Source organism: Apteryx mantelli, chromosome 2 (genome assembly GCF_036417845.1).
Source record: "Apteryx mantelli isolate bAptMan1 chromosome 2, bAptMan1.hap1, whole genome shotgun sequence".
Classification (NCBI taxonomy): domain Eukaryota; kingdom Metazoa; phylum Chordata; class Aves; order Apterygiformes; family Apterygidae; genus Apteryx; species Apteryx mantelli.
In genome coordinates this window covers 92,536,621-92,564,607 of record NC_089979.1, presented here as the reverse complement: position 1 = coordinate 92,564,607, position 27,987 = coordinate 92,536,621, and the positions used below count along the sequence as shown (strand labels likewise).

At 40.8% G+C, this 27,987-nt stretch overlaps 1 protein-coding gene across 2 annotated transcripts; it reads left to right on the top strand.

Annotated features, from left to right (window-relative positions):
- Positions 1-141: 141 nt before the first annotated feature.
- On the top strand, positions 142-27,987 carry SRD5A1 (steroid 5 alpha-reductase 1). Of its 2 annotated transcripts, XM_067292414.1 has the most exons (5): positions 142-511; positions 5,332-5,498; positions 20,453-20,554; positions 21,911-22,061; positions 25,044-27,987. In XM_067292414.1, exons 1-5 carry the CDS (start codon positions 153-155, stop codon positions 25,108-25,110), a joined length of 846 nt encoding a protein of 281 aa, XP_067148515.1. In that variant the 5' UTR covers positions 142-152; the 3' UTR covers positions 25,111-27,987. The 2 variants fall into 2 exon arrangements, with proteins under 2 accessions (XP_067148515.1, XP_067148516.1); XM_067292415.1 differs by lacking the exon at positions 20,453-20,554.

Genomic DNA, 27,987 nt, shown 5'->3' with positions numbered 1-27,987 from the left:
TTTCCCGCACATGACGGTAGCGGTGAATTTAGAGCCATCCCATTGGCCGGCCGGCACACCTGACCGAATAGCCCTGGGGCTTGGGGAGAGGCCCCGCCCCCTGGCGCTGATTGGGCCGCTGCTGCGCTGGGCGTGGCGGCGTCGCCGGATGAATGAAGGCGCCGGCGCGAGGTGGGGAGGGCTCGAGGATGGGGATTGTTGGCGGCGCAGGTGGATTCTGGCAGCGCCTGTCGGGCCCGGCGGAGCAGCGGCTGCTGGAGCTGCTCTCCTACGGGCTGGTGGCCCTGGGCGCCGCCTCGGCGCTCCTGCTCTGCTTCATCCCCATGCCCTACGGCCGCTACTCGTCGCGCCGCTTCGGCTGGCTGCTGCCGGCGCGGCCGGCCTGGCTGCTGCAGGAGCTGCCGTCGCTCCTCATCCCGCTGGGCCTCGCCGCCTGCAGCGGCGCCGCGCGCGTCTCCGAGCGGCCCAACGGCGTCCTGCTGGGGCTTTTCGTCGTGCACTACGCGCACAGGTGCGGGCCGCGCGGGGCCGGGGCATTTACTATAATTACAGCTGAAGTGTTTTCTCTTTCTTTAACATTAAGATGTTTAATGTCTTGACGTGAGCTGAGCAAAAAATTATAATGCTGCAAGCAGCTTTATTTTGCTGTTGTTGGGTGTGCAATGAAGTGCTATTGCACCTTTAAGAAATGGAATACAAATGAAGCATTTGCTATTCTTTATCTAGTGCGTTGTACCAATGTGCTGTAGTCATAGCTGTTGTGATGGCACACCTTTAAGCTATCCCTTGACAAGGTAATCTTAAGAACAAATGTTTCAACAGGGGATGTTCAGATTAGTACTTAATATGTAATTTTAATATTGTGACACAGGAGCTATTTTGCAATTACATGTTTCAAAACAGTGCTTATTAAAATACTGGTAAAGCCTGGTCTGACTGGCCCATATTGCTATGTGCTTAATGGTGTTCTGGTATTTCCTAAAACTGCTCGGGAGAGCTGGAGCTCAGATAATATTATTCTGTTCCCTTTGAGCCATTGACAATAGTTACTGGTAATAATCAGCAAATAATGTTGCCACCATACCAATCCAGTGGAGAGACTTGATAGTGTAACTGGTACTGTAAAGTTGAGAGTGACTGTTACAAGTTGTCTGCTAGTACTTATTTTGAGGCTATTGCTTTTGACTGAAAGAAGTATTCCAAATGCCCATGATCAAGAGGGAAGTAATGTATGGTTAGCCTGGTGACTGCCTGACTTGGCCAACCCAAGACTGCATCATTATGGTTTTGCTTCTTCCTCTGAAAAGGCTGCTTTGAAAGCCCTGGGGTAGCTGGAAAACACTTGCAGAATATTCAGACTTTAATCCCAGTGCTCTGTTGTCGTGGATTCTAAGTCAATAGGTGATCTGGACTTGGCAGTTATATGGGGAAGAGCACAAGCCTTTTTTTTTTTTTTTTTTGGAGCCTGTTTACTTGTGTAATTCTTCAGGTTAGCAATCAGCATTTCATTCTCAAATGGAATGGCAATTGTGAATTTGTCATGTTTTGAACAGGTTTCATAGAGTAGACAAAGGTTTTGAGACCCAGTGATTAATGTTTTTAAGTGATTTTTCAGGGCAGGAAGGAAACTCAGATCAATTAGAATCTGTTCGAGGGGACTGTCTTCCCCTTTTCCCTGACAAGAGCATGAGTATTTCAGATTTTTCATTGACCACATGGACTATGTAGGTATTAAAGATATCAAAATATCTAGTAGATCTGCAAACTTTTCAACTTGAATGAATTGTACAAGGTATGGTGTTGCAGTGAAGACGAGACACGGCAATACACTCAATATGAATGCTACGCATGTCCACTTTATTGTAAGCAGAATCACACTTTTATATTCTGACTCCATATGCTGATTCATTGTTTACTAATTACCTAGTTCGCTATTTGCTTATCAATATGACATTTAATATAATCCAGCTGGTCTTTAATGCTATTTACATCCCGAACTCTCAGTCCATTTATCTTTTGGCGATGCTCTACATCCTGGATAAACAATCCAGTCGTCCTTGGCATTCTTCCTTCAAGGTTCACCATCCGTCCTTGGTGTTCTTCCTTCAAGGTTCAGGTTAAAATTTACTACGTCTTTCAAGTCCTTCTGGACTTTTCGTCATTTATCACAGTTACTATCTCATAACATAATTCATCAACAGGTCACTTATTTCACCACAGCAAACCCCACAGTATGGAACATGACAGGATTCACAAATCATGTCATGTACTGCAGTCTTCAGCAAAAATGCCCACAATATGCAAAAGATCGTAGGTGTGCCCCTACATTTTTAGGTGTATCTTGTTGGCCTGTTGTCTGGTCTAGCCATAAGTTTTCTTTTGATTTGTTCTACTGTTCCAGCTCAGCTGTGGGAGTGGGTTTATATATTATGTGTGTATATGAAATATATATTCATGTTTTTATAGTACAGGCATATCTTGCTTTATAGCACTTAGCTTTTTTGCAAATCACAGATATTGCCTTTTTTACAAATTGAGTTTGTGGCAACCCTGCATTGAGCAAATCTATTGGCACCATTTTTCCAACAGCATGTGCTCACTTCGTGTCTGTCACGTTTTGGTAATTCTTATAATATTTCAAATTTTTTCATTATTATATCTGTTATGGTGATCTGTGATTGGTGATCTTGATGTTACTATTGTAATTGTGCTGGAGCGCCACGAACCGTGCCCATATAAGACGGCGAACTTAATCGACAAATGTTGTGTGTGTTCTGACTGCTGCACTCACTGGCTGTTTCCACGTCTCTCCCTCTCCTCGGGCCTCCCTATTCCCTGAGACACAACAATATTGAAATTAGGGCAATTAATAACCCTACAATGCCCTCTAAGTGTTCAAGTGAAAGGAGGAGTCACATGTCTCTCACTTTAAATCAAAAGCTAGAAATGATGAAGCTGAGTGAGGAAGGCATGCTGAAAGCTAGGCCTCTTGTGCCAAACAGACAAGTTGTGAATGCAAAGGAGAAGTCCTTGAAGGAAATTCAAAGTGCTACTCCAGTGAATGCACGAATGATAAAGTGAAACAGCCTTCTTGCTGATATGGAGAAAGTTTTAGTGGTCTGGATAGAAGATCCAACCAGCCACAAAATTCCCTTAAGCCAAAGTCTCATCCAGAGCAAGGCCCTAACTCTCTTCAATTCTCTGAAGGCTGAGAGAGGTGGGGAAGCTGCAGAAGAACAATTTGAAGCTAGCAGAGGTTGGTTCATGAGCTTTAAGGAAAGAAGCTGTCTCCAGAACAGAAAAGTGCAAGGTGAAGCAGCAAGTGCTGATGTAGAAGCTGCAGCAAGTTATCCGGAAGATCAGGCTAAGATAATTGATGAAGGTGGCTACGCTAAACAACAGATTTCCAATGTAGACGAAACAGCCTTCTACTGGAAGAAGATGCCATCTAGGACTCCCATAGCTAGAGAGAAGTTAATGCCTGGCTTCAAAGGACAGGCTGACTCTCTTGTTAGGGGCTAGTGCAGCTGGTGACTTTAAGTCAATGCTCATTTACCATGCTGAAAATCCTAGGGCCCTTAATTATGCTCAGTCTACTCTGCCTGTGCTCTATAAATGGAACAACAAAGCCTGGATGGCAACACATCTTTTTACAACATGGCTTACTGAATATTTTAAGCCCACTGCTGAGACCTACTGCTCAAAAAAGATTCCTTTCAAAATATTACTGCTCATTGACAATGCACCTGGTCACCCAAGAGCTCTGATGATGTACAACAAGATTAATGTTGTTTTCATGCCTACTAACACAACATCCATTCTGCAGCCTGTGGATCACAGAGTAATTTTGACTTTCAAGTCTTATTATCATTTTGTAAGGCTAGAACTGCCATAGATAGTTATTCCTCTGATGGATCTGGGCAGAGTAAATTGAAAACCTTCTGGAAAGGATTCACCATTCTAGATGCCATTAAGAACATTCGTGATTCACAGGAGGAGGTCAAGATATCCATATTAACAGGAGTTTGGAAGAAGTTGATTCCAGCCCTCATGGATGATGTTGAGGGCTTCAAGCCTTCAGTGGAGGGAAGGAACTGCAGATGGAATGGAAATAGCAAGAGAACTAGAATTAGAAGTGGAGCCCAAAGATGTGACTGAATTGCTGCAATCTCATGATAAAACTTGAATGGGTGAGGAGTTGCTTCTTATGGATGAGCAAAGAAAGTGATTTCTTGAGATGGAATCTACTCCTGGTGAAGATGCTGTGAACATTGAAATGACAACAAAGGATTTGGAATATAACATGAACTTAGTTGATAAAGCAGTGGCAGGGTTGGAGAGGATTGACTCCAGTTTTGAAAGAAGTTCTATTGTGGGTAAAATGCTATCAAACAGCATTGCATGCTACAGAGAAATCCTTTGTGAAGGGAGGAGTCAATTGATGTGCCGAACTTCATTGCTGTCTTATTCTAAGAAATTGCCACAGCCACCCCAACCTTCAGCAACCACCACCCTGATCAGTGAGCAGCCATCAACATGGAGGCAAGACCCTCCAACAAAAAGATTATGACTTGCTGAAGGCTCAGATGATGGTTAGCATTTTTTTTAGCAATAAAGTATCTTTTAATTAGGGTATGTACATTGTTTTTTAGACATACTGTAGTCTATTAAGTGTGCGATAGCATTATAGTGTAAACTTTTATATGCACTGGGAAACCAAAAAATTTGTGTGACTCGCTTTATTGTGGTGGTCTGGAACTGAACCCACCATATCTCTGAGGTATGCCTGTAGCTCACCTTATTAGTGTTTCACATTCCATACAGCTAAAGATTACTTGGGATGATGACAAAAATGTTAGTTGCAAGGTGTTTCTGTTTAGATCGAAGGCTTATAATCCACAGCTGTGTTTCTCAGGTTGACTCTTTTTTCCCCCTCCTCCCCCTCCCCACTTGGAAGTTCTAGTGGATTTTGTGTAGGGATTATGAGACCGAGTTCACTTCAGAATGCTTGATTGTACCATTTAGGATTTTGGAACATATGAGAAAATGTTGCACTTAACATCAGTTTTCTTTATTACTGTGCTCAAAGTAATTGCCTTAGATAAAAAGTTCAAAATTTCTCTCAAAAGGGGAGGGAGAGGACTGATCTTGTAAATCCCATTAGGCAGCAGGATAAACTTTTAGGTGCTAAAGCATAATTATCCTTCTGAACTGTGATCAAAGACTCTAATGAGAACTTAGAAAGCAGGATATGGAATATGAATTGCAGGTTTGGACACCAAAATATCTTTTCTACTTGTTATATAATTTTTCTTTCCCTGTTCATTATAGGGCACTCATATTTCCTCTTCTGATCCGGGAAGGAAAGCCGACACCATTTTTCACTTTTGTACTAGCACTTCTATTCTGTGTTTACAATGGATACTTGCAAGGACGAAGCTTAAGCAACTATGCAAAATACCCTTCAACCTGGTTAAAAGAGCCTTTTTTCATTGCGGGTAAGTTTAAAACATGCTGTGGGAACATCAGTAGTAGGTTTGCATTTTTTTCGTATGGCTTCTTATTATATTTTGATTATAATATCTTAAGTCACGTTTTATTATTTTTATCATAGTTATTCAATATTCTAAATAACTTTAATTGTCTTGTTTGCTGTAACATAGGTGTACAATAAAAAAGGTTAAGATACTTCCAACTTTGAACTGAAACTTATTCTTACAGCCTCAATATTAGATGACCTTATTCCCATGTTTATTCTGTAAAACCACAACTGGCATGAAAAAGGTGAATAAGGGTCATGTACTTCAGTATAAGAACCAGGGGGCCTTAAATGAAACTAGCAGCTGACAGGTTTGGAACAAACAAACAAAAAAGAGGTTTTCTACATAATGTAAATTAAACTGATTCTTTGTTTCATGATGTCATAGACATTAAAAGTTTGCATGGTTCCAGACTGAATTGAATGAATTAATGGAATAAAATCTACTAAGGGCAGCTGCTAACTACTGTTATATCACTTCTAGTCCTGAAAGTCCTTGGTATTAGGCTACTTATTTTCATAAACAAAAGAATCTTGTAGTAGGATCAAGCTTTGTCAAAGAATAAAACTACCTCACAAGGGAGGAGGCATTGATCATTCAGTCCTACTAGGAACTGCCATTACATTTATACTTGATGTCAGGCATATAATTAAGACTGGAAAGTATAGCAAAAAAATGCTGGCTTTGCTCTGTTTTCTTTCTTAAACACTTTTGCCTGTGGCTACCAAAAATAAAATATGGCTTTCCAATGAAATCTTTAGTGAAGGATCTCCCAGCTGAAGATAAATCAGAATATTTCAACTTTGCAGTCAAAGACAGAATATTAGGCTGTGTCAATCATTGATCAGACCCAATACAGTTTTTTGTTATTCTGGAGCCAGAGCAAATTAGTGTTTCTCACAGATTTCTCAGGCCTAAGAAGTCTTTATCTTTATTGCAGTGTTATTGCAGATCAGAAAAGAGGACTGTTATGCTAAATGCTGTATGAAGAGTGTAAGCTTGAAGAGATTTGAAGCTAAACAGATTCTCTTGCACAGATTAGGAGGAGATACTGTATGTGGGTGTGGGGCAAATAATACCAGTTAGGAAGATATGCTGAGCAGTGCAGGAAATGTATATTAATATACAAGGCAGATGTCTCCATGGCTACAATGTTTTTAAGTTATTACAATAGATGCTATGTGTATCAGAAATGTTCAGCTTATTAATTATTAGGATAATGTTACTCATTTGCAAAAATAGTCTCATTAAAAAAAGCAATAAATATATGGAAAAAAAAATTGGTAGTACAGTTAAGGAGTCAAGCCTAATGATTCTTTTTTCTATTCTTTCCAACTTTTTTTTGTAGTGCAGGTCAATATAAATTTTTTTTTGTCATAATAGTGGATTTTACTACCTTGTGTTCATCCCGCCTAGATAACTGCAGATGTTTGGAGGTCATGCTTGTAGTTTTGGTCACTCAGATGCAGAATGGCTCTATTGTACACTGGATACATCCTGAACATCTGGACTACTATGCTCTAAACTTTCAAAAAACATCTGGCAATGTCTTATGCCTCTGGTCAAAATGACAAGAAGATTGAGCAGAGGATTGGGGGGAAAAAACAATAGCAAGAACCCTCATTTGCCAAGGAATGTTATGAAATTATTCCTTCAGCCTATAACAAGTTATGTGAGGAGCAGAAGTATGTCTGAAAGTAGCAGACAAACAAGGTTCAGTAGCTGGAAGTTGAAGTGAACTAAACTTGCAGTTTTGGAGGAGTGAGGCTAATTAGCTATCAGGGTGGAGAGTTTCAAAGAACTGTTCTCAATCTGTGGATCCTTAGTGTACAGGTTGAATGTCTGTTTTCAGATGTTCAGGAGTTAACTCTGGGAAAGCAATAACTTGCATCTACACTAGCAATAGATTTGGAGCAGCAATATGATTTTAACATGGTTCCCTCACGGTCTACGTGTACTGTGTTTGTTTAATTCAGAGAGCAGTGAACCAGACTCTTTTCAATGGAAACTTCAAAAAAAAGAAAACCTGCTTCAAATGCAGTACAACAATTGATAAAATAAAATCATTACATTCCAGACCAATGTAGGAACATTGCCCTCACAATCTTCCAGTATGTATCTTACATGCATGTGCCACTAAAAAGCTTGTGAACTCAAGAGCACCATGGTACCCTGAAATGGTTAGTGCTATATGCAGGGCCAAATGCCATCTGCACCTGCCTGCGTAACCATCTACTGCCAGTTATTCCCTGGCAGCCTTGTGTTCTTCCCTAATTCATCCACACTTCTAGTTAGGAACTCCTTCCTTTCTCTGCCTGTTTTAACCTCATTGATCCTTTCACAGTATGCCTTTGTCTTTTCTAACACCCTTCCACCCCCCCCCCCCTTTTTTTAATGCATGTTCAAACACTAATTTTGATGGCTAACCCTTTTGGGTCTCAAAAGAATTCTGTTGTTGCAAAGTCTTTATCTGGATATGATCTCATGACTGAAGGACATAGGATACTTAGTATCTCTCATAGTATCTGGCATCTGGATGATACTTTCTTAGAAAGTATACTGATGAAGGAAAGAAGACTCTTGAATTTAACAGTCTAGTGAGCTCATCTAAATTGCTTGGTTCAACCTGTGGATCATAGAATCCACTAGAGTGCACTATGGCTCCCTTCCTGTCTACATATCCAGACTTCCCTTAGGCCAAGTCATGCAGACCGTACATACCCAACTCCTCTCTTTGTAGAGTGCAGGCTTAGTATTCAGCCATAATGAGAATCTGAGAATAAGGATAGGCAAATACCATGCCCCTGAAGTACAGATGCAGAGAATGTGAGTATTCAGCACTTCAGGAGAAAAGTGGTCTTCAAACAAAAGAGGTATGCTGTGGAAAAAGCCTATGTTGATATGCTCATTTTTCTTTATGAAGAAAGACTTGATTGTTTCTTTTTGAGGTGCAGTAGTTTTCAGTTAAGAGGGGTAAAAAATGCTTATTATCTAACTAATTTTAATTCTAGAGTAATTAAGCACTCTTAGTGCAAAAAGACTGGAGCTTGCTTTATCTGACGTGTTCTTAGTAGTTCATATCCTGTTTTACAAACTTCAGATTTTAAACTTTATACCTTCGAGGTATATGGTAAATACAGAGAACACAGATAACATTTTCCGAAATTATTGTGGCGTTTCAAACTAATGATAAATTAAATCTAATTTCTTCTTTTAAGAAAATGATTATTCTTCTTAGATATGGTACTAACAGCATAGATTTTTTTTTTTAATCATGCTTATACTAACTTAAATTAGTAGAAATATTGTTATATTTAAGTGGAATTAATGTGTGCTTGTTAAGAAAGTAACTTGAATAGACTTCCTTTTGAAATTATTGTATGGATAGAGGTAATATTCACTTCTCATCTAGTTGCATGAACAGCATCCCTAAAATTTTTCAAGGTACTGCTCAGTTTTTCTTCTCTAGCAATTAGCAAATTGATAGTCATCAGTGTTGAAGCAAACAATTTGAATATTGAAGCACAATACAGTACTGAATTCAAAATACAAATTTACTTTTAAGCATTAATTTTTTTACTTCATTTTTGAATATATTAAAAATATAGCTTATAATATGTTATACCTGCAAATATCAGGCTTTTCCAGCCTTTCAGTGGTGGTACTTCAAAATAACTGTGTAAATAGACCTTCTGTCTACATGTAGTAACCTGTGTTGCACTTCTCATGTGGAAGGAGTATAGTCTGACTACTTTTAGCTGGCTGAATCTCTTTTTGGAAAGAGGTAGACTATGTTCTTCCCAGGTGCCTCAGGGAGGTCATTCTTATCTGTCCAGTTATAACGATGGCAAGGCAGCAACCAAAAACAAAACAAAAACTTATCTAGTTTTAAAGAGGTAGATAGTGCTAGAAGAACTAAAGTCATAAAATACAGGCCTTCCCCAGCCTGAACTGAGCAGATCTGTGGTTAGAGGACACCAAGACAGATGTCAAAACTGAATGATGAGTTAGGACTTTCCAGGTACCTAACTGATTAAATAAAACTGACCATGAGCAAAAATAGGTACATCTGCTTCTGTGCTATATAATAAGTTTTATATGAATAGTGACACAAGAGGAATACTATCTTAAGTTTGTGATACAAAAGTTCCTGTCTGCAGAGGAACAGAGATCATTGCAAGGACTTTGATTCTCAATATTAAGTAAACTTGATAAAACTATTCCTGAACAGGCTGACCGCTGGTTGTTAATACATAAGATAGACCTTTAAAAGAGTGTTTTAACTTCTACTTAATATTATTTCAGTGGTGATATAATCAGATAAGTTAATCAAAGAACAGTGCAGTACAAACAAGAATCGCAGAATGGCTGAGGGTGGAAGGGACCTCTGGAGATCATCTAGTCCAACCTCCTGATCAAGCAGGGTCACCTAGAGCACATTGCCCAGGATTGTGTCCAGACAGCTTTTGAATATCTCCAAGGGTTGGTGTGGAAGAATGGTTAAGTGAAAAGGGGCATGATCTCTTAGAAGTGAGCAATCCTGTCTTCACAATAGAGGGAGGATCCCTGCGGCTATGTGAACTGTCCTTGAGCATTCCTAGACCATTACAGAAGGGGAAGATAAGTAGTGGTAAACAAGTAAAGGAGGGGGCTGACAAGCCCCTCCACGTGAACAGCAACTTTGCACCAATCGTGTATTCGCTTTAGGCGTGTGAACAGAGACTGTAAACCAATCATACAGCTACTGCTAGTGCGTGCTTATTGCTTGTCTATATATACTCTGTGTAAGCTCTAATAAAGGGAGAACAATCATACTCGTATTGAGACTCATCGTTACTCCGGGTCCGTCTCCCACTCCGACATCTGGTAGCAGAGGATGGTTGATTTCCGAGACTACCGATAAGAGGATGGTTGCGCTCAACTAAGATCTCTGAGACTGCGGTAAGCAGCTAGAGGAGGGGAAGATCTCTGAGACTGCGGTAAGCAGCTAGAGGAGGGGAGTGGGAAACCACGGCTGAGAGAGGCGCTGCTTGGGGCAGAAGCAAAGCAGATGCTGGTGCGTGGGGTCGCGCCCCACCTCTCAGGCGCAGCTATGGAAACAGACACTGCGGCCATGCTACTCGCCAGAATCCTCTCTAAGAGAGGGATAGACGTTCCGGCGAAACTGTTACACAGCTTGATCAAGTTGGGACGGCGTTGGGGTCACTTTTCTGACACCCACCTGTTGTTTTCGGTGTCTGAGTGGCGAGACTTTGGGGGAACAATGTGGCAGAAGACGATTGAGGGAGGCGAGAAGGAGGAAAAGGAAATAAAAGCTGTTTGCGCACTTTGGAACACTGTACTAGAGACTTTAACGGCAGTGTACCGAACTGTTGAGGAGGCACCGCAAAGGGTGTGGGAGAACTCTGAGGGGGGGGGCATCGTCAGCGTCGTCACCTGCCGCATTCCAGAAAGCGGAAGTTTCCTCGGAGCTGGCTGGTCCGAGCTCTGAGGCAAACACGGAAGTGCACCCGGAGGAGGTTCAAAGAGGGGCGGTGGCCACGCCTCTCGCTGACCTCATAGACTTGGGTGGAAAGGAATGCCGACCCCCTCCTAGTGCTCCCCCCCCCCGCCACTGCCTAGCGTGAATCCCCTGCATCCACCGTTGCCGCTGTCTACGCCACCTCAGCGGCCGCCTCTACCCTCCTTCAACGAGACCACCCGCTCGCGACAGACATCATCAGAGTCTCCTCCACTGCCTTCGTCCAGCGAGTCTTTGGGGGATAACACGCCTGACACCAGAAATAAAGCACCGCTGTCACCAGGAGAAACCGCAAGAGCGCTGTGGGAATTATCGGATTGCCTGAAAAAGGTGGAACTGCAGACACAGGAAAAGGAGAGGGAGGTCCCTCCCTGCTTAATAAATCCCCTCGCCGGACCTCCAAGGGAGTCCCGCTGGAGTGGTATTATCAAGGACACTATAATAGAAGGACAATGGAAGCCTGTTGCGAGGTCCGAGGGCCCCACAGCACTGGCGTTCCCCGTGCTACAACAGAATGGTCAGGGGAAATGGGAACCACATGATTGGAAAATTTTACAACAAGCTCGTACCACCATCTCAACCTATGGGGGAGGGGCACGAAGCGGCGGCTGCCCCTCAGCACCAGCACCGAGCTGCTGCCCGGCCTCCCTGCCTCCCCCTCCTGCTCCTCTCCCCCACCCTTCCTCCTCCTGTGGTAGCGAGCGAGTGAGATGCTGGCCGCCGGGGCTTGGGCTAAGCACGAGCAGATCCTGGTGCTCGATCTGCCCACCGACCTCAAATCTAAAGTAATGCTACAACCTTTTGACTATGACCCTCAGAGATAATGGCTCTAATTCTCTTCCTTCACTTGTTGTAATTGCAGCCAGTCCAACTGCAATTAAACGATATTGTCATGCTTAATGACCTACAAAAAATATTAGGAGCCATTAATTGGCTCTGACCAGTGCTAGGACTTTCCACGGAACTGCTACACTCCCTTTTTGAAAAGCTCAAAGGGGACCATGTATCTTTGGACTTTTGACGATGTTTCATCCCAAAAAATTCTTAGTTAATGGAACTGTCCACACTCGAACAAAGCGGTCCACCCACGGCTTTATGTCAGGTTGCGATAGTAACGTAGAATTTTGGAATCCAGCAGAACGTATCTTGAGTAGTATTTTTGCAGGAGTAGGGACTGCTCATGCTTTATTACAACTTAACAGATTAGGATGCTGGCTTGCAAAAGAAGCAAATGCTACTAGTACTGCTTTAAGCGCCTTATTAACAGACATAGATTCAATTAGATACGCCACCTTACAAAATCGGACTGCAATTGACTTTTTGCCATTGGCCCAAGGCCATGGCTGTCAGGACTTTGAGGGAATGTGTTGTATGAACCTGAGTGATCATTCTGAGTCAATACATACAAGCATTACAAAATTGAAGGAGCTAACAAAACAACTGCAAGAAGATGATGGTGAAAACTTGTGGGGACTGTTTGATTGGTTGAATATGCTTGCTATAGGGCCTTGGTTAAAACGCATACTGATTCTAGGACTTATTGTAATTTTTATGTTTGTTGCAATACTAATCTGTGTACCATGCTTGTTGATCTGTGTGCGAAGAATGATTGACCGGAGTATGAAGCAAGTCATGACCCTGCAGATCCATACAGCCTTAGCCCTTCAATTAGTAAAAGAAGGGGGAGATGTGGAGGGTCATGACAGGGTTAAACTGGTGGAAAGTTGCAAGCAGCAAGCAACAGGAACCTCAGACAAACGTACCCAAGGACACTGGTGCAGCTGGGAATGATGCATCCTGAGAAAGTACAGATAAACTAGCAGAAGCCAGTGGGAACCAAGGTTAAGGGCGAGACAGCTTTTCTAAACAAGTAGCAAGGTACAAGGCATGACCGCTGCGTGCGTGATTGGTGTAATGATTGGCTACCTGTGACATAATCTGCATGATGATTGGCTTAGCAAAGTGTGTCTGTGAAACCACTGAAGCAGCTAACTTTTAAATAAGCTCAGAAATAAACAATAAATGTCTCAGGATGCAAAAAAAAAAAAAAAGGAGGAAAAATATAACAGGGAACAGGACTGCCACCCGTAGTAAACGGGCAGCCGTAGGGCTTTCACCAGATTGTAATGATAAGGTTACCTTACTCAGTCCTACTGAAAGAGTGTTTTTGTCTCTCTTTGTGCCTGGGGCAACAGCAGGCAACGCCTTAACCTATTAGAGGACCAAAATAGCCTGTGACATGCTATTCTGCAAAATAGGGCTGCAATTGATTTTTTGCTATTAGCGCAAGGCCATGGTTGTGAGCATTTTGAAGGTATGTGTTGCATGAATTTGTCTGATCGTGGTGAATCCATTCACAAACAATTACAGTGGTTGAAGGAGCACCAAGTAAAATCCGTCAGAACCATGGGCTATTAGACGAATGGCTAACTAACCTGTTTGGAAATCTACCACAGTGGCTAGTAGGGTTGCTTATTGAAGGCTTACGCATATTAATAATCCTTGTAGTTATAGGTTTGTGTTTATGTGTAGTATTAAGCTGTATTAAGAAGGCTCTGCTGAAAGTAGTGAACCAAGCCTGGATTGCTCAAAAACAAGAAGGGGGGATTGTGGAAGAATGGTTAAGTGAAAAGGGGCATGATCTCTTAGAAGTGAGCAATCCTGTCTTCACAATAGAGGGAGGATCCCTGCGGCTATGTGAACTGTCCTTGAGCATTCCTAGACCATTACAGAAGGGGAAGATAAGTAGTGGTAAACAAGTAAAGGAGGGGGCTGACAAGCCCCTCCACGTGAACAGCAACTTTGCACCAATCGTGTATTCGCTTTAGGCGTGTGAACAGAGACTGTAAACCAATCATACAGCTACTGCTAGTGCGTGCTTATTGCTTGTCTATATATACTCTGTGTAAGCTCTAATAAAGGGAGAACAATCATACTCGTATTGAGACTCATCGTTACTCCGGGTCCGTCTCCCACTCCGACATCTGGTAGCAGAGGATGGTTGATTTCCGAGACTACCGATAAGAGGATGGTTGCGCTCAACTAAGATCTCTGAGACTGCGGTAAGCAGCTAGAGGAGGGGAAGATCTCTGAGACTGCGGTAAGCAGCTAGAGGAGGGGAGTGGGAAACCACGGCTGAGAGAGGCGCTGCTTGGGGCAGAAGCAAAGCAGATGCTGGTGCGTGGGGTCGCGCCCCACCTCTCAGGCGCAGCTATGGAAACAGACACTGCGGCCATGCTACTCGCCAGAATCCTCTCTAAGAGAGGGATAGACGTTCCGGCGAAACTGTTACACAGCTTGATCAAGTTGGGACGGCGTTGGGGTCACTTTTCTGACACCCACCTGTTGTTTTCGGTGTCTGAGTGGCGAGACTTTGGGGGAACAATGTGGCAGAAGACGATTGAGGGAGGCGAGAAGGAGGAAAAGGAAATAAAAGCTGTTTGCGCACTTTGGAACACTGTACTAGAGACTTTAACGGCAGTGTACCGAACTGTTGAGGAGGCACCGCAAAGGGTGTGGGAGAACTCTGAGGGGGGGGGCATCGTCAGCGTCGTCACCTGCCGCATTCCAGAAAGCGGAAGTTTCCTCGGAGCTGGCTGGTCCGAGCTCTGAGGCAAACACGGAAGTGCACCCGGAGGAGGTTCAAAGAGGGGCGGTGGCCACGCCTCTCGCTGACCTCATAGACTTGGGTGGAAAGGAATGCCGACCCCCTCCTAGTGCTCCCCCCCCCCGCCACTGCCTAGCGTGAATCCCCTGCATCCACCGTTGCCGCTGTCTACGCCACCTCAGCGGCCGCCTCTACCCTCCTTCAACGAGACCACCCGCTCGCGACAGACATCATCAGAGTCTCCTCCACTGCCTTCGTCCAGCGAGTCTTTGGGGGATAACACGCCTGACACCAGAAATAAAGCACCGCTGTCACCAGGAGAAACCGCAAGAGCGCTGTGGGAATTATCGGATTGCCTGAAAAAGGTGGAACTGCAGACACAGGAAAAGGAGAGGGAGGTCCCTCCCTGCTTAATAAATCCCCTCGCCGGACCTCCAAGGGAGTCCCGCTGGAGTGGTATTATCAAGGACACTATAATAGAAGGACAATGGAAGCCTGTTGCGAGGTCCGAGGGCCCCACAGCACTGGCGTTCCCCGTGCTACAACAGAATGGTCAGGGGAAATGGGAACCACATGATTGGAAAATTTTACAACAAGCTCGTACCACCATCTCAACCTATGGGGGAGGGGCACGAAGCGGCGGCTGCCCCTCAGCACCAGCACCGAGCTGCTGCCCGGCCTCCCTGCCTCCCCCTCCTGCTCCTCTCCCCCACCCTTCCTCCTCCTGTGGTAGCGAGCGAGTGAGATGCTGGCCGCCGGGGCTTGGGCTAAGCACGAGCAGATCCTGGTGCTCGATCTGCCCACCGACCTCAAATCTAAAGTAATGCTACAACCTTTTGACTATGACCCTCAGAGATAATGGCTCTAATTCTCTTCCTTCACTTGTTGTAATTGCAGCCAGTCCAACTGCAATTAAACGATATTGTCATGCTTAATGACCTACAAAAAATATTAGGAGCCATTAATTGGCTCTGACCAGTGCTAGGACTTTCCACGGAACTGCTACACTCCCTTTTTGAAAAGCTCAAAGGGGACCATGTATCTTTGGACTTTTGACGATGTTTCATCCCAAAAAATTCTTAGTTAATGGAACTGTCCACACTCGAACAAAGCGGTCCACCCACGGCTTTATGTCAGGTTGCGATAGTAACGTAGAATTTTGGAATCCAGCAGAACGTATCTTGAGTAGTATTTTTGCAGGAGTAGGGACTGCTCATGCTTTATTACAACTTAACAGATTAGGATGCTGGCTTGCAAAAGAAGCAAATGCTACTAGTACTGCTTTAAGCGCCTTATTAACAGACATAGATTCAATTAGATACGCCACCTTACAAAATCGGACTGCAATTGACTTTTTGCCATTGGCCCAAGGCCATGGCTGTCAGGACTTTGAGGGAATGTGTTGTATGAACCTGAGTGATCATTCTGAGTCAATACATACAAGCATTACAAAATTGAAGGAGCTAACAAAACAACTGCAAGAAGATGATGGTGAAAACTTGTGGGGACTGTTTGATTGGTTGAATATGCTTGCTATAGGGCCTTGGTTAAAACGCATACTGATTCTAGGACTTATTGTAATTTTTATGTTTGTTGCAATACTAATCTGTGTACCATGCTTGTTGATCTGTGTGCGAAGAATGATTGACCGGAGTATGAAGCAAGTCATGACCCTGCAGATCCATACAGCCTTAGCCCTTCAATTAGTAAAAGAAGGGGGAGATGTGGAGGGTCATGACAGGGTTAAACTGGTGGAAAGTTGCAAGCAGCAAGCAACAGGAACCTCAGACAAACGTACCCAAGGACACTGGTGCAGCTGGGAATGATGCATCCTGAGAAAGTACAGATAAACTAGCAGAAGCCAGTGGGAACCAAGGTTAAGGGCGAGACAGCTTTTCTAAACAAGTAGCAAGGTACAAGGCATGACCGCTGCGTGCGTGATTGGTGTAATGATTGGCTACCTGTGACATAATCTGCATGATGATTGGCTTAGCAAAGTGTGTCTGTGAAACCACTGAAGCAGCTAACTTTTAAATAAGCTCAGAAATAAACAATAAATGTCTCAGGATGCAAAAAAAAAAAAAAAGGAGGAAAAATATAACAGGGAACAGGACTGCCACCCGTAGTAAACGGGCAGCCGTAGGGCTTTCACCAGATTGTAATGATAAGGTTACCTTACTCAGTCCTACTGAAAGAGTGTTTTTGTCTCTCTTTGTGCCTGGGGCAACAGCAGGCAACGCCTTAACCTATTAGAGGACCAAAATAGCCTGTGACATGCTATTCTGCAAAATAGGGCTGCAATTGATTTTTTGCTATTAGCGCAAGGCCATGGTTGTGAGCATTTTGAAGGTATGTGTTGCATGAATTTGTCTGATCGTGGTGAATCCATTCACAAACAATTACAGTGGTTGAAGGAGCACCAAGTAAAATCCGTCAGAACCATGGGCTATTAGACGAATGGCTAACTAACCTGTTTGGAAATCTACCACAGTGGCTAGTAGGGTTGCTTATTGAAGGCTTACGCATATTAATAATCCTTGTAGTTATAGGTTTGTGTTTATGTGTAGTATTAAGCTGTATTAAGAAGGCTCTGCTGAAAGTAGTGAACCAAGCCTGGATTGCTCAAAAACAAGAAGGGGGGATTGTGGAAGAATGGTTAAGTGAAAAGGGGCATGATCTCTTAGAAGTGAGCAATCCTGTCTTCACAATAGAGGGAGGATCCCTGCGGCTATGTGAACTGTCCTTGAGCATTCCTAGACCATTACAGAAGGGGAAGATAAGTAGTGGTAAACAAGTAAAGGAGGGGGCTGACAAGCCCCTCCACGTGAACAGCAACTTTGCACCAATCGTGTATTCGCTTTAGGCGTGTGAACAGAAACTGTAAACCAATCATACAGCTACTGCTAGTGCATGCTTATTGCTTGTCTATATATACTCTGTGTAAGCTCTAATAAAGGGAGAACGATCATACTCATATTGAGACTCATCGTTACTCCGGGTCCATCTCCCACTCCGACAGTTGGAGACTTCACAACCTCTCTGGACAACCTGTTCCAGTGCTCAGTCACCCTCACAGTAAAGTTTTTCCTCATGTTCAGGCGGAACTTCCTGTATTCCAGTTTGTGCCTGTTGCCTCTCGTCCTGTCACTAGGCACCACTGAGAAGAGTCTGGCCCCATCCTCTTTATGCCCTCCCTTCACATACTTATTGATAAGATCTCCCTTCAGTCTTCTCTTCTCTAGAATGAACAGTCCCAAAATGACTACATGAATTTAAGAAATGAATAAATACAAAGTGTGCAGGAAGTAGGGTTTGTTTTTCTTGTGTATGTATCTTCTTGTTGCTCTTTTTTTGAAGAGGAAAGTGTGTCCAGAAAAATCAGACAGAGCTTGGGGGTCTGGTTTGAGAAGAAGTAAGCTTGCTGTGGCTTTCAGTACTGGGTATTCAATCAACACTTCAGCATCAAACACTATGGGGTTTTTCTGTTTGGTTTTTGGGTTTTTTTAAGTGTTTCTTTGATGCCAGTAGAAAACCCTGGTATCAGAGCCTCATATTTCAAATCAGAGGGACAAGTGGCATGAATGTGCCCCTAAGTAGCACCAGGTGATAACAGGAGGAGTGGTTCCAAGTTTGCAATCAATTCAAGGTGATTGGTGCCTATCTACAGCTGAGACTGGAGAAGAAGTGGTCTCTACATCTGTCCTTTTGATTGTTGACACAAGGTCTGTGATGTGTAGCAGTCACTTAGATGGTAAGAATACAGTTTTCCCAGCACTTTGCTCAGATACAGTGTGGAAAGATCTCATATGATCTTATCTCTTTTGTAGCTCAGGACAGCATTTTAACTCTTTCCTTTTCCCCTCAAAGCAGCATGCAGCCAAGGTGTAAATACATAGCTGGTCAGAATGATTTCTAACTAGTTTGCATAGGCATGTTAAGAAGCTAGAATTCCTTAATATAATAGAAATGCCTTAATATCATACATCTTGTTTACAAATATCTCAAAATCAAAGTCTACTCTTATTAAAGGTTTTTCTGCACCAGGCTGCAAAGCTGCAGCTTAGTTTATGCTTACAAATGAAACTTGCTAGTAGTGGCATATTCTTGAGGGAGAAAGAAGTTTCCATTACTGCAGCTTCTGTCACCCAATAGTTCCAGGAATTTTACAGTCTTTTGCCAATTGTTATTAAATTAAAATTTTACGATGGATCTCAGAATTTAGGAGTGGCATATGCAAAAAACAAGAAAGCAAGAAAAAACAATTGTCTCCTATCTTGCATTGTCGATTCCAGCAACTAATGAAGTGTCTGAAATCAAGTGTTTGGCCCATTTGGAGGTCTTTGAGGATTGTGGGGATTAATTTATTAGGCCAGCTGTTTTGAGAGGACCCACAACTAAATGACTTAGAACAGAAAAATACCATTTTCAGTTTTTGTAATTATAGGCCTTGGCTAGTATAGGATATTGTCATGGCTGGGGGTTTTCTTAAAAGCAAGTGGTAGGCTGAAGAAAACCCCACAGGCTGCCTGTGAGAACACTCATCACTTTTTCCAATTCTCTTTTATTGTTCTATTTTGCAATTTTTTGGGGCAGGGAGGGAATGGTGGTTATAAGATTTCGTGAGAGCCTGCTCGTGCATCAGTCTTCACAATTAGGTTGTATTCAGGTGGTTCAATTCTCACACAGTTTAGTGCTGTTTAAGGTAACCTTGTAATCAAGGTAATACCATTTATTGTGTACCTCCAACTTCTCCCTGTTGCTAATGTCACCAAACACATATTCAAAGGAAGTCAAAGATGAGCAGAAACTATTTTTGTACTCTTCAAAAGAATGTTGATCTAAACATACATTTTCCTGGTTCAGTATTTTACTGCTACCCAGTAGAAGTGGGATCACAGCTGAGAAGTGACAAGTGACTGAAATTATTTGTCTTTGTTCTGTGGATCATGTAATATGAACAGTATTCACACTGATCTATTTGCCAGGTTGACAGATCTGTAAATTTAAAGCTCTGTACAGACTTGGTAATTCTTTTGTTTACCTCAGAAGCCTAAAACTCTTAGCATTCAGTCTGTCACAGATTTCTTGGACTACATTTTGGGCTTAGGTCACAGAAAAGGGAATAATACTTAGTTGAAGTTGAGACAGTAAGACAAATTTTTCTGTGATCTTAGAAAAGTACAGCCTTTTTCTCTCTCTTTGTAGAACATTATTAACGGAATGTGATGCATGCTCAGTACCCACAGTACTCAGCAAGACTAGATTTAGCAAGACTAAACCTAACTTCTGGAAGCACATGCTTACACTGTCTTTGCTAGTCCTGCATCTGGATCCACTGTATCTTATTCCTTTTATTGTACAGAAGTTGTCTGCTGTGAAAACTCTAGCATACTGTCAGTGAAAAAGAAGAAATTAAAATATGTCCTTTTGGTAGGAATCAGAACGGCTGATTCTTTCAATTTTGTTTCAAATATTGGTGTATTTGATTTTCTGTGCAGAAGGTAGGGGAATATACATGCCTTTATATAAGGCTAGCAACATAAGAATAAAACTTTATACTCACAGTACTGTTTCTATCGAGAAACTTATTAATTGCTGTGAGCTCTACTGACAGAAGAGCTCAGTGTGGGATTGGGATTGTGCATAATGTCACTCGAATTGCTTATACTGCTTTGAGCTAATATGTTGCCTAATATGTAATATAAAATATATGACTGTAGGTTGTTTTCTGATCAAGCACTTCAACTCAGTGTATTAAAGTTACTATTTTAAATTTCTCTTCAGGTTTTCTAGGGTGGTTGATTGGCATGACAATCAATATTCATTCTGATCATATTCTTAGAAATCTGAGAAAACCAGGGGAAACTGGTTATATGATACCAAGAGGTGAGTAAAAAATATTACAGAAACTTGTATAACAAAAGAAGACCTTCTAAAGCTTCCTATATTTTAGGGGAGATAGGATAGGATTAGAAATAGGAGTTTATCTACATTAAGAAGTAATTTCATAATTTGGGAAACATTTTTCTCCTAAGCCAAGGATTGTAAGACGTAAGTTACATGATATCATGTGGTTTGTGCAAACATTTGAATTTCTTGGCCAGTTTTAATTCTATTTTAAAAAGTGGTACGAATCTAACACAGCATTCCACAACTTTCAGGAGACTCAACAGGTGAGTAGAGGAGGAAAAAAAAAAAAAGGACATAGATTAGTATCCCACTGCAGGAGAAAGGCAAAAGGTACTCAGATTCTTAAGCAATTGTGTACAACATGGCTGTTGTCCCATATCTGAAGATGGATGGATCTCAGGGAATCAGAAGAAGAAGCAAGGATTACTGTGGTGAGGAAAGTACAGGGGAGAGTGGACAGAACTCCAGAGGAAGTTAGACTTTTAGTTTTGCCCTTCATGGGACAATACAGAATATAGAAGGACTTTTTTTTAAAGCTTAATGAAGGGTTAAGGCTTATTGATGCTCTTGGAAGCATTAGACTATTCCAGGCATTTTACACTCTGAGAGTAGGAAATAATAGTTACCTCTGAATTCTGCATTTTCTCCAAGGTTGGTTTGTATCTTTAATAGATGTAAATACTGTTTATGCATAATTGGCTGTACAGTATGTCTAACAGACTGTAATTCACTTATTTCACTGATTGGCAAGATTGAAGTAGTTAAGGTATGCTTTCTTTAGACCTAGCTGGAGATAGGAACAATAGAGCAACACATCTTAAACCAGAGAATAAACTTGCCTGAGTAAAAGTTATGGCAATTTTAATTCATAATGTGTTTATCATTAACTTAATTTCTGAAGTACTTCAATAGAATAAAGAAATTAAACACTATATCCTAACTAATGCCAGATGTATTTTCTGGTACTCTGAGAACATATTTTCTGTTTTTACATTTTAAAAAGGTTGAATTCATGATCAAAGAGCCAGTTTGGTATTATTGTAAAGTAATTATCTATAGAGGCATGAAATTGCTTCTGATACTAGTAAATCTGCTTTCCACTTTCATGATTTAAAGAGGAAAATTGGAGCTGGAGAAGGTCTCTGTTCTAGAATGAGATCAGAAGTGATCTTTCATAGTACAACTTGAACTGAAAAATACTGCTTCCCCTGCCTTTAAAAATTATATCAACTGAAAAATGGATGACATAGCTCTTATTAGACTTCAAGTAAGAGAGCTTTGAAGCTCTCCTTGATTAAGGTGCTATTAGAATAAATCTATCTTGCTTTTTAGGAGGAATGTTTGAATATGTCACTGGAGCCAACTTTTTTGGAGAGATCCTGGAATGGTTTGGGTTTGCCCTTGCCTGCTGCACCATTCAAAGCCTTGCATTTGCATTGTGCACGCTTTTCATCTTGGGTTCACGGGCAAAACAACACCACCAGTAAGTATTTGCGTCTTAATTTCTGTTGTCTCTATGCCATGCTTCATTTCCATTTTATAAATTATGCCTTATCCTGTAGGGATGTTACAGAACAAGTCTTGTGAAAGACTTGGCTACTGCAGTGTTGAATAATACAGAATACTCTGAGTGGTATTAAATTCTGCAAGATTTCAACATGGTAGTATTAAGGATAAGCAGAGTGAACAACAAAGCACAGTGAGTTCAAAATAATGACTTTTCATTAAATGAACATAGTCCATTCTGGGCCTGAAAAGATTATAGACTCATTTAGGAAAACTGTCTTTACTTGATCACGTACTATAGTCCTCTTTCCCTTGCAGCTCAAACTTCTTTCTATAACATTAAAAAAAATTGAAAATCATTTTATAGGCTTCCATTACGGTCACAGTTTATAATCTATCAAGTGTATAGAAAAAAACTATGGCAACAATTCTACTGACTAATAAATGATATTTAATAAAGTATTCTGTAAATAAACCATCAGACTGATAATGTACTGTAATCGTATGCTGACTTTTCTTCTGTTAACAGTGTCAAGTTTGAGGGAAAACTTTTCTTGGAAGAATTCTCTTTAAGGAATAGCACATTTAAGATAATTTGAACACCTTAATCTTATAATTTAAGTGTTAAACATTTTGGTTATTTTCAGCTTCCTGCTTTGGTTCTCACTATGAAACTCAATTGAATAAGGAATAAACCTCAGTTTAAGGAGGAAATGGACTGAAAATAGCCATTGCCAAGAGTGTATCAGGTCAGCCATGGTTTTGTGTAGCAGAGTTTTGGAAAAAACCCAGAGATGGAGATTTTCCTTCACCTTGTTTCTGGGGTGTTCCAGTTCTCCATTACCTTCTCCATGAATGAGTTTTTCCTAATATCCAACCTGAATCTTCCAAGCTGTCACCTTTGACTATTTCTCCTTGTTTTATTATCTACCGCTAATGAGCTGAGTCATAAAACAGTCTAGTTTGGAGGAGACATCTGAAGGTCATCCAATCCAATTATCAGCCAGGGCTGACTTCAAGGCTAGATCAGCTTTTTCATGGCTCATCCAGTTGAGTTTTGAATGTCTCCCAGGATGGAGATCTCAACACCTCTCTGAGCAGCCTCATCCAGTGCTTTCCCATTCTCAAGAGGAAGAATTCTTTCCTTACGTCCAGCTGGAATTTTCCTTGATGCAGCTTGTACCCCCTGCCACTTGTGGAGGCACACAGCAAATGTTTGGCTCTGTCTTCTTTCTAATTTCCTTGTAGGTAGTAGAAGGCTGCAATTAGATTCCACCTTAACCTTCTCTTTTCCAAGCTGAACAAACCTGTTGCACTCAGCCTTTCTTCATATATCATATGTTCCAGCTACCTAACCACCTTAGTGACTGTCTGCTGGACTCTTCTCTAGTTTGTGGACATTTCTGTTGGACTAGGAGCTCTAAACTGGACATGGTATTCTAGATGCAGCCTCTCAACTGCTAAATGGTGGAGAATAAGTGCTTTCCTTGTTGTCGTGACTCCACACTTGTTGAAGTAGCCTGGTATGTAGTTCGCCTTCATAACTGCAGGGGTCCATTACTGACTTGTGTTCAACTTGTTCACTGGGATGTCCATGTCCTTTTTTGCAGAGCTGCTACTTAGCCAATCAGTCCCCAGCCTGCACTGTTGCATAGGACTATTGCATCCGAACTATAGGATTTTTTTTTTTGTAGTTTTTCTCTGTTGTCTTAAGTAACTCCCCTTCCAGGAACTGTAGGCAGCGATAACAGGCCCCTTAGGCTCCTTATCACCAGACTAAGTAATCCCAGTCCTCAACCTCCCCTTGTATGTTGTGTTCTTCAGGCTAAGATTCTGTGGTTTGTTTCCTTCCATCTTAAGCCTTGATGGAACTCTTTCAGAGTTCTTTAATTACAGAAAATGATAGAAAGATGAAGGTTGCTAAAGGAAATAATTTGCATTAAAGGAGAAATCCATAAAAATGGAAAAGGGGTACAAAAAAAAGCAGAACTAAGACTATCAAATCCATTTAAGTGAAGTATTTTGATTTTGGCTTTGAAAAACTTGTAATAAAGGACTGAAGGTAACTAATGTAATGCTGGTCTCCCACAGCTGCAGGTAATCATTCAATGCATGTCTCCTATAGAAGGATCCACAGGGCTTCCCCTGCATGTATTACCATTCAGATAGGGCACAAGCACTTATTCTAGATAGAAAGCGAAAATCGGCAGAACACCAAAAGCAGCAATTTAGTTTTATAGTCAGTTATTGTTTCTTCTCTGCTGATCCCAGCTTTGATCTTTCAATTGTTGTCAATATGAAAACCTGTACCTTAGTGGAGCCAAGGTGAAAGTAGTTCCTATTTTCCATGTTAAAGTACAAGAACAGAAAATATTTGAAAATGGCGGGAAATGTATTTGTCAAGTAAGGTGATCAGAGAAGGAAAAATATTTGGTAGTGCTATAAATGTGTTCTTTTGAAACTGTCTAGATTGGAAAATAGCGAAGGTTTTTGAGGGGAATTAGCAGTAGGGTAGTCTGTCTGACTAGATTATCCATGTCCTGACTGGAACTGGAGATATTTCAATCCAAAACAGGACTGTTCCAGTATGTAAAGTATCTCTTGCTCCTGCATGTACTTGTTATAAAATTCAATGCATGTTATCCACTTGGCTGCTATTTTTTTCCTCTGTTTCTACAATACCATACATTACATTATACATTTTACAACAGCAGGCTGTTCTATCCCTGGCTGCTCTCACAACGTCGGTCTCGTGGAGGTCGGTCTCGTGGTAATTGGAGATTAGGTTTCATTAGGATGAGTGTGATACTCTACCCCAGTAGGTTCTAAAGACATTTTTTTTGGTTTAGAGCCAAAGAAATACAGCAAATAATTTGAAAGCATTGTACAATTACTTTAATTTCCTTGATTAGCTTTTTGAAGATGCAATACTAATCAGATTTCTATCTTTGTTTTTCAGATGGTACCTTGAGAAATTTGAAGACTACCCAAAGTCGAGAAAAATTTTGATTCCATTTGTGTTTTGAGCTGTGCTTGAAATACGAACTTGTTCTGGTGGTAACAGTGTTCTTGAAATGTCTGCTTTCTGGAACAGCTAACACTTTACAAGCATTAGCCAGCTAATATTCTCCGATCATCAGTGTGATAAAGCCTTTGCATCAGTGCTATTATTACTGTTTTTCCTCTTTAAAAAAAAAAAAAACTGTCTTCTGGACACAGTGATAGGAATGGAAATGCTTTTCTAGCTCTGGAGCATCTGTATCTGAATTCACATCATGGAAACTACCATACTGTACAGGACTTCTGTTGCTTCCTTTTCTGCCCATACAGTCCTTTGTTATTTTCATCTGATCTAGCCACATTGTTCTGAGGATTGTGCCGTGAGCCTGTCACCATTATTATACAATTTGGATAGTGTTTTGTGTGCTGTTTTGCCTGCATACACAAATGAGATTGATTTGTTTTGCCTTCCTAATCCCTCCTTCCCCCCCCCCCCCACTCCCCATACTTCTGGGAGAATCTAATGCAGAGAAGGACATTAGATGAACATAATTGCTCTTAGGTGACAGACTGCTTGTTACTCCTCCTCTTTGCACTCTTACACAGACATGGACACTGCATAGATTATAATTAATGCCATTTATACAGACAGCCTTAGAGGTATCTTTCCCAAATAATAGATTAAGGTTTAATCATCTATTTTTCCAATTTGTTAACTATTTCAAATAAGATTCAAAATGTATTTTCTCACCCAACACTTTGGGAGGACATTCCTTATTTGGGATGCTTAGGCTGGTTTAGCACTGTTAACAATTCTGTGTAACATTTTTTAACTTTATACAAAATCTCAAGATTTTGTATAGAACACTTAACTGTGCTGCTTAAAAAAAAATCCAGTCTCTTCTTTCTCCTGTTGATAATGATCTAGGTGGTTTTATATTCCAAAAACCTGGAATCTTTTAGTATTTGTTTCTTGCTTTATTAATGACAATTTTCACACCCCCACTCTTTTATTTGAAAGACCCCAGAGGGGTTTCAAAAACATGATAGTAGCCCAAGTATACTGACTTTTGAGTTTTGGACACATCTGTGTCCTTTTTATGTTTGTGGTGATAAAGAAATCTTTAGAATTTCTAAAGAATCTGAAGAATTCTACAGGAAACTTAAAAAAATAAAAAATGCTGATGATGTGCTTTGGAAATCTATGGGAATCAAGCTTTTGCTGAGTGTTTTCTGATGTGTTTACATGGTGTATGTTTGTGTTCTTCAAAACAAACTGCTAATATAATTTTGCCAGATGTTGACTTTTCCAGTATGGTATTGGATTAAGCTTTGTCCAGAGCTCAAAGTTCTGCCTCTGAAGGAGGCAAGACTGAAAGTCCAAAAGACAGGTCCACAGACAGCAGTGCTTTGGTAAAATTACCAAATGCAAATGCCTAATCTGACTGCTGCTTCCTACAAAAAAAAAAAGCATACCTGAGTGGGACAGTGAATTATTTAATGCCTTTTTGAGTATAGAATGAGTAAGGTACTGGAACACTGTAGTCAGAATACTACTCCTAACTGCTATTATTACTCTCACTGAATCTTTTTGCTCACCTTTCTTCTGCAATAATACATAGTAATGGATTTTACTTCTTGATATGAATGAATAAAAGAGGAAAATATATTATACATGCACATACTTGTATACCACAACAGCATACAACAATTTGTATTCATTCCTTTTGCAACATAAATTGTCAAAAACTTCTATAGGCAATATGTACTAGGAGTCAAAAAAATGTGTATGTAAACATATTTTTAGCTTTTATTGTGACAAACACCTGTATATAATCTTTCATGTTTAGTAATTTTAATGATAACTTACCTGCATAACTTCATCCAATATGAAGTAAAGTTGAAATCCTTGAGAATAAAAATGCTCTCATTTTTCCCATTATTATTATATGGTACATATTTTGAACCAGATATATGCAATTATGTGCGTGGTTATTGGAGGGGAATTTTGTAAAAGGAAAATATATATATCTATGATCATATGATCTTCTGATCCATGATCAGAGTAATTCTGCTGACTTATTTCACATCATTTTGACATAAAAATATTTCCTTAAATTCAAGGGATGAGTAACTACCTTCATTCAGTTGTGTATAACTAAATCAAAGTTTACAGAAAATGTGTACTGATACCTCAGTTTTGCTCTTGTTCTATGCTGCTAAATATTTATCTTGAGTAAAAGGTTAGCTGGTTCTGGCTGTGTAATGTTAACTTCAGGTTTATGTACAGCAGGATGGAATGTGTGTAATACTCAGAGCTTATCAATGTTCTTTCTCTTTTACTTGTTACAGAAAAGGAAAAGCTGAGTTCCATGGGATGTGAATGTCAGTGAATTTAGAAATTCTGGTTAATTGGGATTATTTAAAAATAGCAGAAGAAAATTTTGTTTGGTTTTAGTGATTCTATATTCTCATTATATTATGCTGCTGAAAGCTTCCATAGGTAAAATACAGAATTTTACTTGGACAGTTCATCCTTGCATTTAAAGACTGAACTATACTGGTGAAGAATATATAATTAACTTGGTCCAATCCTATATATTTTTTGAACAGTATCCCACTTATTTGTCATACTTTACTAGATTCCTTCCCCCCCCCATGGGGTTTTGACAGAGTTTATCTGTCAGAAAACATCTAATATTGCAAAATTCTTTCATTTAAATACACATAGTATGAAAATGAACTTTGTTTGCTGCCCTTTCCAGAAGAAGAAAATATGTATGCTTTCTATTGAGTAATAATAGCTGTAGCTATTTAAGGAAAGACACCTCTTTTCAGAGCATCTCTATCTTTGCTAAAGTTGTCTTACTAATAAAAGATGTTTTGTGGTGTGTGTTGCTTTA

What these genes read in the sequence shown, in the direction of transcription:
- SRD5A1 (XM_067292414.1), top strand. Translation starts at nt 153, where the DNA reads ATGAAGGCGCCGGCGCGAGGTGGGGAGGGCTCGAGGATGGGGATTGTT. An exon ending in TGGTTATATGATACCAAGAG is followed by an intron (nt 20,555 to 21,910) that starts GTGAGTAAAAAA and finishes CTTGCTTTTTAG; the next exon opens with GAGGAATGTTTGAATATGTC. An exon ending in CGGGCAAAACAACACCACCA is followed by an intron (nt 22,062 to 25,043) that starts GTAAGTATTTGC and finishes TTTGTTTTTCAG; the next exon opens with ATGGTACCTTGAGAAATTTG.